The sequence below is a fragment of the Frankliniella occidentalis genome, unplaced genomic scaffold, assembly GCF_000697945.3.
Source record: "Frankliniella occidentalis isolate FOCC.00 unplaced genomic scaffold, Focc_3.1 Scaffold39, whole genome shotgun sequence".
Lineage (NCBI taxonomy): Eukaryota > Metazoa > Arthropoda > Insecta > Thysanoptera > Thripidae > Frankliniella > Frankliniella occidentalis.
In genome coordinates, this window is record NW_026267169.1 from 537161 (window position 1) to 551270 (window position 14110).

A 14110-nucleotide genomic window follows, 5' to 3' on the forward strand; every position below is an offset into this window, starting at 1 on the left:
TTATTGGAAAATACATTGTAAAGGTTTATCAGATTAGCCGAGAAAGTTCCTGTGCCACTTTCAGGTAACGCAGAGGTAGCACAGTCACTCAGGGTGTCACTTCGAGGTGTTTGAAGTACTTGTCGGAATACGTCACTGGGGGAATCAGACTGCAGTCTTTTCAAAAGTTAACATGCGCCATTGTCGAACTTAGACACATACATCGTTTTCAGACTTATCGAGGCTGTATCGGATCTGCTGCGCCCTGGCGTCGCCTTTGTCCTCTACCACTTCTTCTCGTACATGATGTGGCCGCCGTAGTCGCGCTGTCCCTTGGCGTGGCCGCTGACGCCTTGGCTGACGCGGCCGCCCACGTTGACCCTGGAGTTGCCGTCGCGGGACACCCAGGCGTCGCCGCTGCCCGCGCCGTGCACCGTGGTGCCGTAGCCCTTGTCGCGACGGATGCCGCCGCTGACCTCGCCGTGGCGGCCGGGGCCGGGGTTGCTCACACCGGGGATGTTGGGGCCGCCGCCGTTGGGCCCCACGGAGCCCCTGAAGGGCGCGGGGGAGGCGAGGGCGCACGCGGCGCAGCCGAGGAGCACGATGGCGAGCAGGAGGACGACGGGGCGAGCCATGGCGTCCTAGGGGAGGAGAGAGAAGGCGACCGACTGTTTAGTGAGGCTGCTCAGGAGCACAACCTGCTTTGTATCACCCAGAAAAACAACATTGAAACACGCTGTGGCAACCATCGTATGGCTTGTTCATTCATCAAGGGACCACTGTTGAACGAGGTTCTTTTCTTTTTTAAGGTACGACGACTGCCGTAGCTGATTATTTTCCCAGAAGACCATCCACAAGGGTGCTCGGAGTGCACACGGATACTCACTGTGTTGATTGTCGGTGATGCACTGGACGAAGGAGCTGGGGGGTGTGCCGGGCTGTGTTCGGCTGCTGTGGAGCGACTGATGCCGTGGTTTGGGCCGCGATCCGTTTTTATGCGAGCGAGCTGGGCCCGCGGGCAGTCCTCCCCGCGCCGCATCACACAGTGCCACGCCGGGCCACGCCGCGGGGGACCCCGCTTGCCCGCTCGACGGGGAAGTCCCTTCCGAACCGGCAACCAACGACCTGGTCCCGCCCCGTTCGCGTCGACTTCGGCACTTTGGGACTATACTACACTTGCATCCACGCAATGTGGCACAGATTTCATTTAGATTCGCGGTGGATGCCGCCATTCTATACACTTCTTGTGAACAGTTCATAGGCGTGTTTTTCAATTCATTGAACCGACCTCTTTTCAAAATAACCAACTGTCGGTAATTGATAGTGTATCAATGCGTTCGCCAATTTTTTGCATTTGGTAAAAATATGACAAATTTATCCTCGATTTGAAATAGAGCCACTCAAACTTCGGCACAAAAGAGCAGGGCATATTCAGAATCCTACAATCATTTTACATCGACGTGGAACTTGGCCGGATGTTTAGGGGGCAAACAGGCCAATATTAAACTAAAAGTTCATTTTTTGCGATTTTGCTGGAGTCTTAAATTACCGTAAACTTTAAGTGGCTACAACTTTGAACGCATTTGAGACTCAGCAAGAAGACCTTGGTGGCACGTACTATTAAGGTATTTAGCCTACCAATGGAATCCAAACCTGTCAACGGATTGAGCGGGATTGAGGAACGATCGGCGTTTTAGTTAGTTCGCGTTTTAGACAGTACAAAAACAACAACAAAAAAACTAAGTATACGAATACGCACCACAGTTTAACTTTGTCTTATCAGAGGACACTTTTATATTCTTATATTTTAATCAAAATGGAACAAAGAATCCAGGTTCTCCCCACCAATCTTTTAAAATTCATCAGTCGTTTTTTTGAACGGGCTGACGCACGCTTAAATGCTCGCCTCAATGCAGTTCAGTATAACTAAAATTCAAAGCATGGGGGCCTATAGGATACCATGTTATTTATCGTGAAAATTTTTGGCATTCGGGAAAGCGAATCTGGATCAAAGAGAAATCACGCGGGGAATATCAGGGAAGAAAATAGAAATCAACCGTCAGGAGCCAGACCACGCGAGACACCGGTAACAAACTCTTTAAACAGACCCATTGCCGGGGATCCCCCTTCCGTTTCGGGAAAAGAAGCACACACAAAGCGTAACGCGATAAGCCGTGTTGCCAATACAGAATTTTGTTCACGAGAGATATGATAATAGTGTGTGCCCATCCCAGGCGTGCGGCCCGCGCTCTGTCAGTTCCAAGAACAGCCGGGCGACGGCGGAGGCTGGGCCGAGGACGCAAGTCGCGCGGCGGTCGGTGCTTCCCCGGCTGCAGAGATCGTCGTCCCCCTTCAGTTTTGTCGCGTACCCCCTCCCGTCTCTCACTGCTATTGGCTAAGGACGCGCCGCCGCCCCGCTCTGATTGGTCGGCTACCGCGTCATCACCGCCGCGAGTTTTGAACTCGTCGGCGCCAGCGCCCCCCTTTCCACCTCCCCAGCGGTGTGTCCCGTCCCGTCCCCGGAGGAGGAGAGAGGCGGTGCAGGGGGTAGCCTCCTCCCGCCAGGGCCCCATATATACGACGGAGCGCCAACCGCAGGACATCCACTGAGCCCCCAGCATCAGCAGCTCAAGCAGCTCTCAGCTCCCAGCTCACTACTTCGTCTCCCTTAGTCATCACCGACTGACCTACCGCCACAAGTAAGTACAGCTGCTCCTGCAACGCATGGACATGACGGCGAGCCATCTCTTCTTGCACCCCTTGCACCAACATTATAAAAACGTAAAAGCTTCCAAACTTGTGCGCTAAATGGGCAGTAAGAAAAACTATAAGTGAAGAACATGGGAAGCTGTTTCATTTATTTTGCATTATCAAGGAGGAAATTTTCTTTCGTGTAGCATAAAATTGAAGTAATTTTAGTGATGATTGGTGTTTGCTATTTAACCCTCACACATGTGTGAGCTGCAGCTCCTAAAATTCCCTCGTCCTAGCGACGTCCAAGAGCGCTTCACTCATGTCGCCCCCCCCCCTCTTTCTACAGTGCGTGTCTCCGTCGTCGTCCTCCTGTCCCTGGCCGTCGCCCTGGTGGCCATGGCTCACGCCGCCTCGGCCCAGCCCGCCGCCGCCGAGCCGCTGCCCGTGCTGCTGCGAGCCCGCCGCGAGGGCACCGTGGGCATCGACGTGGACCACCCGAAGGGCGGCAAGTCCACGGCAACCGTCAACGGTGAGGCCAACGTCTGGAAGGGCGACCGGGACCGCCGCGTCGACGTGCACGGCTCGGCCGACACCCGCGGCAACAGGCGCGCCGGCGTCTCCTACAAGTGGTAGGCGATCGCGCCCGCTCCACCGCACGCCGCGACTTGCCCAGTCTGTGATACCAACCTAACTAACAGCTAAAATGAGACTGGCGGAAATGACACATCCGCCAAAAGTATTGTAATTTCTCTTATAAACTCGTCACTAGATATTTTAAGGTTCAAAAAAAGATACGGTGATCATAATAAAAATGTTTCCACTCTGAATTTTTTGGTTGTGTTAATGTTGGCTGACCTAACAATTCACTTTTTAAAATTCAAAGTCTGTCCAAAGTTACCTACATATGCAAAAGACCGTGAAATAAAGGCGTCCGAAGTCCGTTCGTCACGCGTGGTTTTAATTTCGCCCAATAAGGTGGCGGAGAGGCGCGTGCAGGGCCGGAAGGCTTTGCGGGCTAGGGGCGCATACTGTTAAGCAAAGTGAGGGCGGGAGGTCAATCGGTCGGGAGGTAACAGATAGTCAGTCAATCAAGTCGAGGTGCCAAATCGAGGTCGGGTCGGACCGGCCGGGCGCTGTCCCCTGCTCCTGCTGGATGCAAGCGCGTATACGCACGTGGTCACCCCACCCCCACACACGCACGCACGGGCACGGGCACATACACGCACACACGTCGTGAGGGGGCTGCCCCGAGGCGACGCATCAACCGATAAAATCTGTGCGGTGAAAGGGGGCGGGTAACACAGGGCGTGTGCTGCAACGCGAACGACGACAAAGTCGACCAAGTGCCCGTCCAGCTGCGCGACGTCACCACGGCTAGTACCAGTAGTGCGCAGTGCTGCCGCCAGGAGCTGAGCGATGGAGCTGAACTCGGCACGCCAGCTCCAACGCACAACCACTCAAGCATCTGCACCCAGCGGACGAGCACCACGACAGCCACTCCACCAGCGACCGGCCCTGAACAACTGGCCCCCCACAACAAGTGGCTCCCAACGTATCTGAGCAGGTGGGTTACGTATTTGGAGAAATCGGGGATGGGGATGCAGATTTCGGTGCCCCTTTTATAGTTGACTGAATTAAATTTCACAATAGACCATTCTAGCGATTCGAGAGGAACATAAAGAACCAAAAAGTGCCGGAAACAGAACTCATAAACAGCTTTCGGATCACATTTTAACACTTTTGTGACATGACCTCAAGTTTTCATCAACGTTTTCTTTCCAAAAAAAAAAAACGAGCCAAAAAGATATTAAAGATTGACACATGAGCTGTTTTGAGTAACTGTTATATTGATTCTTTTTGTTCTTCTTCGCGGCTCACTAGCATGGTCTATTTCGAAAGCTTCGGCCGAGGCCTCGATCAATCAGGGCCTCTGCCTCCTCCTCGGCTGACAAGGGGACTTAGGCAAGTGTAAATTCCCGATCGTGCCCAAACTCGGTATATTTGTTTCTTATCAATGTAGGTGACGAATGCCGACCAAATTTTTTCCTGAGAGTCATGTGCCGAAACTCCCTATAAAAGCGTATAATTTCACAAAATACAAATTTCTACTTTTGTACAAATATGTGTTATTCTGACTCAAAATGAGCGGTTTGGGGGGAGGGGGGTAGCTCCTCTGACACTTTTCGATTTGAGACCTTCCGTCATTTTTGGCCCAAATTCAATATTTTTCCAATTTTTCCTCCCCTAAAGTACCCTAGAAATTGACACACAGGAAAAAATACTACCGTCAGTCGTCATCAACATAGATAAGAAACAAATATACCGAGTTTGGGCAAGATCGGGAATTTACACTTGCCTAAGCCCCCTTGAGGGGGTCGGGCGATATTCCGCGTTGCCTGAACTTTCGCTAAGTACCCCCCACCAACCAAAGAAGTGCATTATTGTTTACCGTAGCCAGAGGCCAGAGCCGTCTGCAGTCTCGTGGTGGTGATAACGCTTTTGTGCCCCCCCCCCCGGTCCATGTTTCGTCCGATATTCCGGTGTTCGTGCCGCCGCCACCCCCCAGTGTCTAATTCTGAAAGGCCAATAACGACTTGCCCTCGGCTGTAAACGCCCCTCCCCAGGGGTTGCTTGCTGTAGCCGTTAACTTACAGGGTGTCAAGCGCCGACCAAACATAAAATTCCCGAATTTTCCCGAGTGAAGCGAGCGATAAATTTTCAAACATTTTAGGACATGAAGATCGGTTTTTAGAGAGCTTATCATTCTACATTAGTGGACCTTTTTTGTACCGTTTCCATTTCATTTCTGTTTTTATCAACCAGGGTGGCTCCTACAGGACCCACCTGTATGGGCGTCTTTTGGTCTTTTGGTCTTTGGTTTTGGTAGCAGTATCCATATCCGCTATGGTAAATAAGCGAGCGAAGCGAGCGAGAAAACTTTTCGATCTCATGACGAAACGAGTGGTTCTGATTCGAATCATGCTCTCCCTTTCTTGGTTTCTGCTGCGTTATCTTCCATGTACGGTTCTACTGCTGCAAGGCCAAGGGCCCCGGGTAGGACCCCTCTCCGCTGACGCAAGGCCCCGCTTCGCTGACGCGCCCTGGCGCGTGGTGGCCCTGGCTACAGTAGTCCGGCCCTGCCCCCTGCCCTGCTCCCCCCCAGGTATAGAATCATTTCGGCCAGCACACCCGACCAGGACAGACTTGCTACAAGAAGACTACCCCGTTCTCTTTCGCTGGTGTTCGCCGTTCAACCGAGAATACATAGTAAAGGAATCACTCCGTGATCTTGGTATTCGCGCCATGCAACGACCGAGTGGCTGCAGCAGCCAGGTCAATCCAGTCTTGCTTTCAGGGGTCAGCCCGCGAAATTTCACCCACTATTCATCTGCGACGGGGCTTCTGCTAGTGAAACATGGACGTCAGCTCCGGAGCCTCCAGCTTCCTGATGGGGACCTCCGAGGCAGCCGGGGTCGCCGACTTCTACCGCGGGCGCGGCGTCCTCGTGACGGGCGCCTCGGGGTTCATGGGCAAGGTGCTGGTGGAGAAGCTGCTGCGGTCCTGCCCGGAGGTCGACACGGTGTTCGTCCTGCTGCGGCCCAAGAAGGTCCGCGGGGTGCAGCTCGGGGTGCACGAGCGGCTACAGGGCATCCTGTCCGCCCCAGTGAGTACTTCAGAAACTTCTTCTTGCCTTCTAGTCTAGAAAGCTATAGCTTTCTTTTCGATTTCTAATTTAAAACGCAATTTGTGGTTGTCTGCAGGTGTTCGACGCCCTGCGCGGCAGCCGGCCGGAGGCCCTCTCCAAGGTGGTGGCCGTGGCCGGGGACGTCTCCATCCCGGGCCTCGGACTCTCGTCGTCGGACCGGGCGCGGCTCAGCGCGGCTGTGACCGTCGTGTTCCACGTGGCCGCCACCGTCCGCTTCAACGAGCACCTCCGGCTGGCCTTCCAGATCAACGTCCAGGGCACGCGAGCCGTGCTTGACCTGTGCCGCGGCATCCCTGGGCTGGTCGTGAGTTTCAGTTCATCGGACCCCCATTGCCCCGCCCCCCCCCCATTAAAAACCGCAAATTATTGGGAGCGCACTTGCACTTGGTAAACTATTTATTACATTGTTGAAACTCGTTCCCCAGGCGCTGGTGTACGTGTCAACCGCGTATTGCAACTGCACCCGGAAGGAGGTGATTGGCGAGGTGGTGTACCCGGCGCCGACCACCGCGGACGCCCTGCAGGCGGAGCTCGACCGGAGGGACGACAAGCAGCTCGAGAACGATACAGCCAGGTCGGTGCGCTGCGGTGGCGCGGGCGCGACCACGGACCTGTGAGGAGGGTGGCGTGTAAACCTCTAGTACTGAACATTGCGTTTAATTTCCAGCCTGATTGGAGAGTTCGCCAACACGTACACCTTCACGAAATGCATCGCCGAGAACTTGGTGATGGAGGAGGGCGTCGGTCTGCCCGTGGCCATAGTCAGACCATCCATCGGTGAGCTCGATGGCGTGGCTGGACCCTGTTTCAAAACAAAGGCTGGCGCTGGTGACTGAACATCGTTGTTTGCAGTGTGTCCGGCCGTGAGCGAGCCCCTGCCGGGGTGGGTGGACAACGTCAACGGACCCGTGGGGCCTTGGGTGGCGATCGGCAAGGGGACGCTGAGCTGCGTGTTCGGGGACGCCGACGCGGTCGCGGACCTGGTCCCGGTGGACGTCTGCATCAACCTGATGGTGGCCGCGGCGTGGGGCTGTGCTGCCAGCAGCGCCGCCGAGCTCACGGTGTACAACTGCGTGACGGGCGCCACCGTGCCGGTGACGTGGGGCCGCACGACAGGCCTGTGGGTGGACGCCGTGCGCCGCCGGCCGTACGCCAGCACGCTGTGGCTGCCCTCGGCCTCCTTCACCACCTCGCGCCTCAAGCACCGTCTCTGCACCGCGCTGGGGAAGACCTTGCCGGCCCACCTCATCGACCTGGCCGCGCAGGCTGCAGGGAGGAAGTCTCCGAGGTGGGTATGGCCACACTGCGGCGACGCGCTCAGCCCCGCACCTGGAGCTCCAGGCCGTGCCCAACAGTTTTTCACCTTTTTCTTTTCCAGATTGGCCCACCAGATCAGCAGACAGATGCGTATGATGAAGCCGCTAGACTTCTTCACCACGCACCAGTGGTCCTTCACGAACGACAATGTTCGGTGTCTGTGGTCGAGGATGGGCGGTGCGGACCAGGAGACGTTTCCCTTCGATGTGTCAACCCTGAACTGGGAAGAGTACATGGGGACGATCCTGGCCGGCACGAAGACGTACCTACTTAAGGAGCAAGATAACGATAGGTCGGGGCTGCAGTCCCGGCTGCGCAGGTAGGCCACTTGCATCCACTGGTAAACTAGAACATATATCGACTGTGTGCAAACAACCCCATGACTGTTTTCTCATGTTTCAGAATGGACGCGCTTTACCGGCTGGTTGTCCTTCTCTCAATACCATTACCGGTTCTTTGTTTCCTGGCCGGATCGCTCCACTCCAAATTGTAAATGTAGTGCAATCCAATTCTGATCTCATTGTGTTATTGTTTTTAAGAGTTTATTTAAATTATGTTGTCATGCGATAGTCAGTTCCTAGTAGATGAAATACGGAATATCAAAGCATGATTTTTTATCGTTCTGACTACTGCAATAAATTTTATTAATAGATACAAAATCATTTTATTTTTTGCAAGAGTTAAAAATTTTCACAGCACTGGATATCCAAACCAGAAACAGTCTTTCCATTTCTAGATAAATATTAAGACTATTACTGCCCAAAACTCATTATGCATCTGAACTTTTGCATTCATTACCTTCATTCAAAAAAACACCAAAGCAAGAAACAATCCAAATTTAAGTAGATTCTTGGCACACACATTATTTTATTGAGCAAACAATTGCGTACATTTTTTGTCTGAAGGTTACTTTTAAATAGTGAGCAAAGATTCATTTTATGAATTCTAAAAATGTTTAAAAATGGAAACAGTCAAAGGGTCCGTCTAAAAACAATCCAACACTCCTTTACATCTGACAGAAAAAAAGTACGCAGAAAAAAATTAATAAATAAATCAGTAAGTGAAAAATCCTTTGAGGCTTCACCAGAACTGACGTATCAGATCAGAATCAGCACAACAGGTTCTCTTTTCCTCACTCCGAACGTAGCCAGCCGATATTCAAAATCCCCTTAGACGAGATCAGTCCTTTCCTCTATTCCACGCACGTCCACCCTTTTGTTCCGAGGGGGCAGGGTGATCTGGAGTATGCCCTACATGTCCATAAAACTGGAAGGACATCATCCTTGCTTCGGTCGTCGGTTCTCGGCCTCTGAGCGTACTCTCGACATCCACTCCTTGTGGAAGTCGACATTGGTAAAGGCCGAATAGGTGACCGAGTTGGGCACGCCGGCCGAAACAATGCCGCGGAGGAACCAGGACGACGACGTGGGGTCCTTGAACGCGAGGCCGCCGCCGCTGTCACCCTTGGCCACCGACGAACCTGAAAGCACGGAGAGCACGTTGAGGGCCACAGGGCGGTCAGGGTGGGCGCGTGTAGAGGGTTAAGGGTTCTCATAGTTACCGTTGATGTTGCCCGCGCAGAACTTGTCGCTGGTGATGTAGGGCCTGAAGGTCTCGGGGATGCCGTTGAGGCACTCGTCGAACGGCACAAAGGGCAGGCGCGCCGACAGCAGCGTGGCGCTCGGCTGGCGGTCCCCGGTGCGGCCCCAGCCCACCGCGGTGCCCACGTCGCCCTTGCGCAGGCCGGACAGCGTCGAGCCCAGCCAGTCCACGCAGATGGGCATGACCACGGCGCTGATGGACACGTGCACCGTCAGCTCGACCAGCGCGATGTCGTCCGCGTAGTTGCGCGACTTGCCTCGGTAGCGGGTCGGCAGGTGGACCGTGCGCACCTGCGGGATCAAACGATTGGCAAACGATTGGCCAGGGTGATGATTGAACGTGTAGGTGTTCGAGCTCGCGGCCAAATTTTAGTGCCGCAGCTTCAACAGCCAGCTGGCGGGTAAATCGATTCGGTCCAAAGCAAAGGTCTTCTCCTCTTCGCGCCAGCCAGCCGACCGGAACACCCGCAGCCCGCGGCCGCGAGCGCTGCGAGCGCTGCCACCACCGGGTACTACTATACTCACGTCGCTCTTCTGCACGGCGCCGCGCTCACGGGCGTCCCAGTCCCGGAAGTACTTGCCGACGGCCACCTTGTACCGGGACGGCGGCATCTCCTTCTCCACGTTGTCGTCGTAGAAGCAGTGGGCCGCTGCGTCAACAGCAAAAGGCGTGTGAGCACAGCAATGCACGAAGTTACTCACCAAGTACACCGAACGTCTCGTCGCACTTGCACGTACCGGAGACGACCAGGTTGGGCAGCACGAGCGTGCCACCGCACACCTGGGTCACACCCTCCTTCTGCTCCTTGTCGTAGATGCCCGCGTGCCAGGGGAAGTCACCGATGTTGGCGTCGCTGCCGTGGACAATGAGCGTCTGGCCCTTGCCGATGGCCACGCCGCACTCTGAAACAGTAACGGTTTAGTCCGTGTTTCCCCTCGTCCTGGTGGACGCCCGCGGCGGCGGCCGGGGCTCCATGCCAAAGCTCTCACACAGCCCATGCTTGTTTCGCAGACACGATGCAGACTCCTTCACCGCAACGAGCGTCGAGGGCCCGAGAAGAATATGTTCATTTCAAAAGAAAATGTACGTACGCATTAGAAAAACATGGCAATTTATTTTTGATTGATGTATACACAATGTAGGAACACACAAAAATGAGCAATACACACACAAACACACAATGCAAAAGGCATTTGTTCCTATAAAATATTAAAAATAAAAAGTTAAACAAGCTGTGACTCATTGCAATAAAAAAACAGCCCATCCATTAGTTTGGTCTTGACATCGTTGCCCATCGCAGTAATTAAAGCCAAAGAAAATACAAAATAGAGAAAAGAAAAAGGAATCGCGATCAGATTGTGGCAGTATGGCAGATAAAGCTGCAAGGTCATGCATCGTCGCCCAGCACCCGCAGCAGGGGACTCCTACAGCCTCCGTAGTCGAAAAACGTCAGTCACCGGGCAAAAAAAAATAGTAAAAATAAAGATGAAATAAAGGAAAAGTTCCACCGCCTTTTAAATAACCGTTTACTTAATTGAGCAAAGAGGGCATGAGCATATATAGCATCACTTGGCAGGTCACGTAAACAGGCCCTTCTTCAAGAGCCAGCCTGGAGGAAGCTCTCCGCGCAGGTGTGTCAGATCTACGGGCACGACGCCCACCGGGACGACGCCATTGACGGAGTCCTCCGTGAACAACAAGAGAATGCCCCGCAAATCTGGGACAGCAGAACGGCAGAGCTTTAGACTGCGCGTGGGTTTAACTCAGGTAACATTGCCGATTATTGCAGAGCTATTCTCCTCTAAACGGTTGGGATGATGCACGGAGTAAGAAAAAACATAATCCTATAGAAATCGTTACGATTGAAGCATATACTACATAAATACATACTCTACGGACTTTGAGGTATCAAAAATAAACACTACGGAAAATGTTAAATTAAAAATATAAAAATACGAAAAAATATAAATAAAAATATCTCAACCACCCCAGATGCCCCAGACCAGACATAAAACCACACACATGCCCGACCCCGCGCGTGCTAGCACTAGTCTGAGAACACGAGGGCGTTGGTCAGGTTGCGGATAGGGTGCGGTGGCTTAAAAGTGGTGGCCGCGGCCGAGCCGGAGGCCTGCGCGTTGCTGACACTCGTCATCGGCGAGGTGTCAGCTCCGCCGCCACCGGTCAGGATCTCGGCGCCGGCCGCGGCCTGAGCAGTGCTCACACCGCCCCCCTGCCCGTGCCCGCCCCCAGCCTGCGCGCTGCCCGCGGCCTCCGACTGCACGCTGCTTACGCCCATGACGTGGCCGCTGCCACCGCCCGCCACCTGCAGGCTGCTGATGGCCGCGATCTGCGCGCTCGTCAGGCTGGTCGCCGGTGCGCTGCCGTTACCGCCGGCCAGGGCGGACGCCAGCGCCGACACGTTCACGTTCACATGCACATTGAGATTGACGACGACGGGGGCCCCGTGGGGCGCCCCAGCGGGAGCCTGACCTGGGATGCACTTGAACAGGGGCCAGTCCCACGTGCCGTCCGGCAGGCAGTTGACGGCGTCGTAGTCCGGGGTGGCGCCCGCCGGGAAGCGGTACGAGGGCTTGCACTGCAGCTTGGCGCGCGTCCCCGGCAGCTGGCCCTTGTCGCAGCGCACCGGCTTGCCGTCCTTGGCCGTGCACTCGAGATCCACGGACGTGGAGATGAGCGCGGGGCAGATCTCTGAAACACACAAAGAGCGGGCCGTAGCGCGGCGCCAGCGGGGCTGGAGGAGCTCGACAAGAGGTTGGGACGGGGGCGGGCTCACTTGCACACGTCGGCGGCTCGGGCGTCCACGTGCCGGACAGGCAGAAGGTGAAGTTGTTCTCGGCGCTCAGCTGGTAGCCCTGGTTGCACTCGTAGCGCAGCACGGTGGTGTGCGGCACGGGCGTGTTGGGCACGCCGCGGCACAGTGGCGTGCGGTCGCCGCCGGAGCAGCCGTCCACGCGGTAGCTGCCGCCCTGCAGCCGCTCGGGCAGGCGACACTGCGGGCTGTCGTTGGCGGCGGGCGGCGCCGACGGCTGCGAGGGGCGCTGGGTGGGCCGCGGCTGCGTCTGCTGCTGGGTGGGCCGCTGGGTGGGCCGCTGTGTGGGCCGCTGGGTGGGACGGGGGTTGGTGCTCCCGTTGTTGCCCGTGGACGGCCGCTGCCCGCCCTCGCACTGGTTCTCGTCCGAGCCGTCGGCGCAGTTCTCAACGCCATCGCAGCGCAGGTCGCGGTCGATGCAGCCTCCGTACGCGCACCGGAACGAGTACGACGGGCACCTGCGACCGGGGGCAACGTGATAGAGCCTAGCGCTTCTCGTGTACGCCAAACCAGACCACCTCCCTGCGCAAGGACTCACTTGACGCTGTAGCACTGCGTGTAGGTCTCGTCCGAGGCGTCCTTGCAGTCCCGCCGACCGTCGCACACTACCGTCTTGTCGACACACTGGCCGTTGGCGCACCGGTACTCGTCCGTCCTGCGGGGCGAGAACAGACCCGTGAGCGCGCTGCGGCAGGGGGCCGGCGGCGGACCCGCGGGGGAGCCCGGGCGCCTGGCGGGTAGGCAGCCGGAAGGCGGTGCGCACTCCTGCGCGACGGGACGGCCCGCTGCCCGGGCGCCTCACCTCCCGCCACCGCTCGCCCAGCTCCTACAACCTACCTGCATCCGCCGTTGAGGGACGATTGGCCGCCGTTGCTCAGGCCGACGCCCTGAGGACGGTTGCCGGGCCGGTTGCCCTGACCTCCTCCACCACCCTGGCCGCCCTGGTTGCCCTGGCCCTGGCTGCCGTCGCCCTTGTTGTGGCCCGGGTTGCAGATCCGGGGGTGCTCGTCGGAGCCGTCCGCGCAGTCCGTCACCCCGTTGCAGCGCGCGTCCGCGTCGACGCACGCGCCGTAGTCGCAGTGGAACGACAACCCCGGGCACCTGCGGGACAAGGTCAAGGTCAAGCGCGAGGGGGAGCCAAGAGTGTGTGCCATCCAAACAACCTGGCTCCACACTCGAAACGCTATTCAACTCACACAGCGTTCGAGGAGCAAATGTTCCGCGTCTCATCCGAGCCGTCGTCGCAGTCTCTCTTGCCGTCGCACACTCGGTCCGTGTCGATGCAGCTCCCCGACTGGCACCGAAAGCTGCGATCCAGAGAGCACCATTAATCCTTGTTGGGCGTGCCAGGCCGGGCATCGCTTACCAAACCGGCATAGACGATTTGAGCTATCTCTGGACAAAGGGAAATAATCAAGCCAGAAATGCGACCAGCACCATGCCCGCTCATGGGAAAGATAGACGCTGGCCAACACGATGCTAATTGATTTCTTCCAGAATAATTCTCCTTGTCTAGAGGTAGCTCACATCCGCTTCTAGCAAGTGCAGCGCTCCGCGCAACCCCTTGGCCCGGCATAAGTGTGCAAGTTGCCGGCCGCACCCACCTGCAGTCGCTCCACGCCTGCCTCGCGGTCCGGTTGAGGGACACGCTCTGCTCGCTCTGCTGCTGCTGCCACGCGTCTGAGGAGGAACAAGCAGGCTATCGTTAAAAGCAAAACGTTTGTTCGCTCCTGCGAATAATTGTACACAAAAAGGAAACGCGTCACCGTCTCATCTTAGAGCCGCGAGAGCTTCTAGCCAACCCCATATAGAACACAGCATGCGGATAACCTCCTTTCCTCTGCTGATAAATACTTTTCCAGTGGTCTGGCTTGTCACCGCCCGAGGGAGAGGGGCAGACGAACTCATCTCCTAATGGACACCCACCAATCCAGAACGGAAGAGACTGCGAGGTGAGGGAGGGGAGAGGTGGGGGGGGG

At 56.0% G+C, this 14110-nt stretch overlaps 3 protein-coding genes across 5 annotated transcripts in view; 1 reads left to right on the plus strand and 2 right to left on the minus strand.

The window, feature by feature from the left end:
• LOC113213005 (uncharacterized) lies at positions 1-1031 on the minus strand. The gene is made up of 2 exons (XM_026431908.2): positions 866-1031; positions 1-620 (listed from the first exon to the last, which is right to left on the minus strand). The coding sequence occupies exons 1-2, from the start codon at positions 1016-1018 to the stop codon at positions 264-266; spliced, it is 510 nt and encodes a 169-aa protein (XP_026287693.2). The 5' UTR covers positions 1019-1031; the 3' UTR covers positions 1-263.
• A 2626-nt stretch (positions 1032-3657) lies between these two features.
• LOC113212986 (putative fatty acyl-CoA reductase CG5065) lies at positions 3658-8355 on the plus strand. 3 transcript variants are annotated; one of them, XM_026431880.2, is made up of 8 exons: positions 3658-4237; positions 6017-6337; positions 6435-6683; positions 6805-6953; positions 7047-7156; positions 7232-7667; positions 7758-8015; positions 8099-8355. In XM_026431880.2, the coding sequence occupies exons 2-8, from the start codon at positions 6089-6091 to the stop codon at positions 8187-8189; spliced, it is 1542 nt and encodes a 513-aa protein (XP_026287665.1). In that variant the 5' UTR covers positions 3658-4237; positions 6017-6088; the 3' UTR covers positions 8190-8355. The 3 variants fall into 3 exon arrangements, with proteins under 3 accessions (XP_026287665.1, XP_026287664.1, XP_052122461.1); XM_026431879.2 differs by having other exon boundaries at positions 3667-4237; positions 6029-6337; XM_052266501.1 differs by lacking the exon at positions 3658-4237 and adding an exon at positions 5697-5940 and having other exon boundaries at positions 6029-6337.
• A 178-nt stretch (positions 8356-8533) lies between these two features.
• Positions 8534-14110, minus strand: part of LOC113212985 (modular serine protease-like) — a 7184-nt gene continuing 1607 nt past the window's right edge. The window contains exons 2-11 of the mRNA XM_026431878.2: positions 13736-13811; positions 13328-13438; positions 12969-13232; positions 12670-12786; positions 12096-12589; positions 11792-12010; positions 10036-10200; positions 9823-9947; positions 9258-9588; positions 8534-9176 (exon numbers count right to left, since the gene is read on the minus strand). Coding sequence (XP_026287663.1) covers positions 8974-9176; positions 9258-9588; positions 9823-9947; positions 10036-10200; positions 11792-12010; positions 12096-12589; positions 12670-12786; positions 12969-13232; positions 13328-13438; positions 13736-13811 — 2105 coding nt within the window. The 3' untranslated portion in view covers positions 8534-8973. The remainder of the gene's footprint in view (positions 9177-9257; positions 9589-9822; positions 9948-10035; positions 10201-11791; positions 12011-12095; positions 12590-12669; positions 12787-12968; positions 13233-13327; positions 13439-13735; positions 13812-14110) is intronic.

Excerpts from the sequence above, each read along its gene's own strand:
- LOC113212986 (XM_026431880.2), top strand. The coding sequence starts at position 6,089 with ATGGACGTCAGCTCCGGAGCCTCCAGCTTCCTGATGGGGACCTCCGAG. Across the intron at positions 6,954-7,046 it reads CTCGAGAACGATACAGCCAG|CCTGATTGGAGAGTTCGCCA; the intron begins GTCGGTGCGCTG and ends TTTAATTTCCAG. Across the intron at positions 7,157-7,231 it reads CATAGTCAGACCATCCATCG|TGTGTCCGGCCGTGAGCGAG; the intron begins GTGAGCTCGATG and ends CGTTGTTTGCAG.
- LOC113213005 (XM_026431908.2), bottom strand. The coding sequence starts at position 1,018 with ATGCGGCGCGGGGAGGACTGCCCGCGGGCCCAGCTCGCTCGCATAAAA. Across the intron at positions 621-865 it reads CATCACCGACAATCAACACA|GACGCCATGGCTCGCCCCGT; the intron begins GTGAGTATCCGT and ends CTCCTCCCCTAG.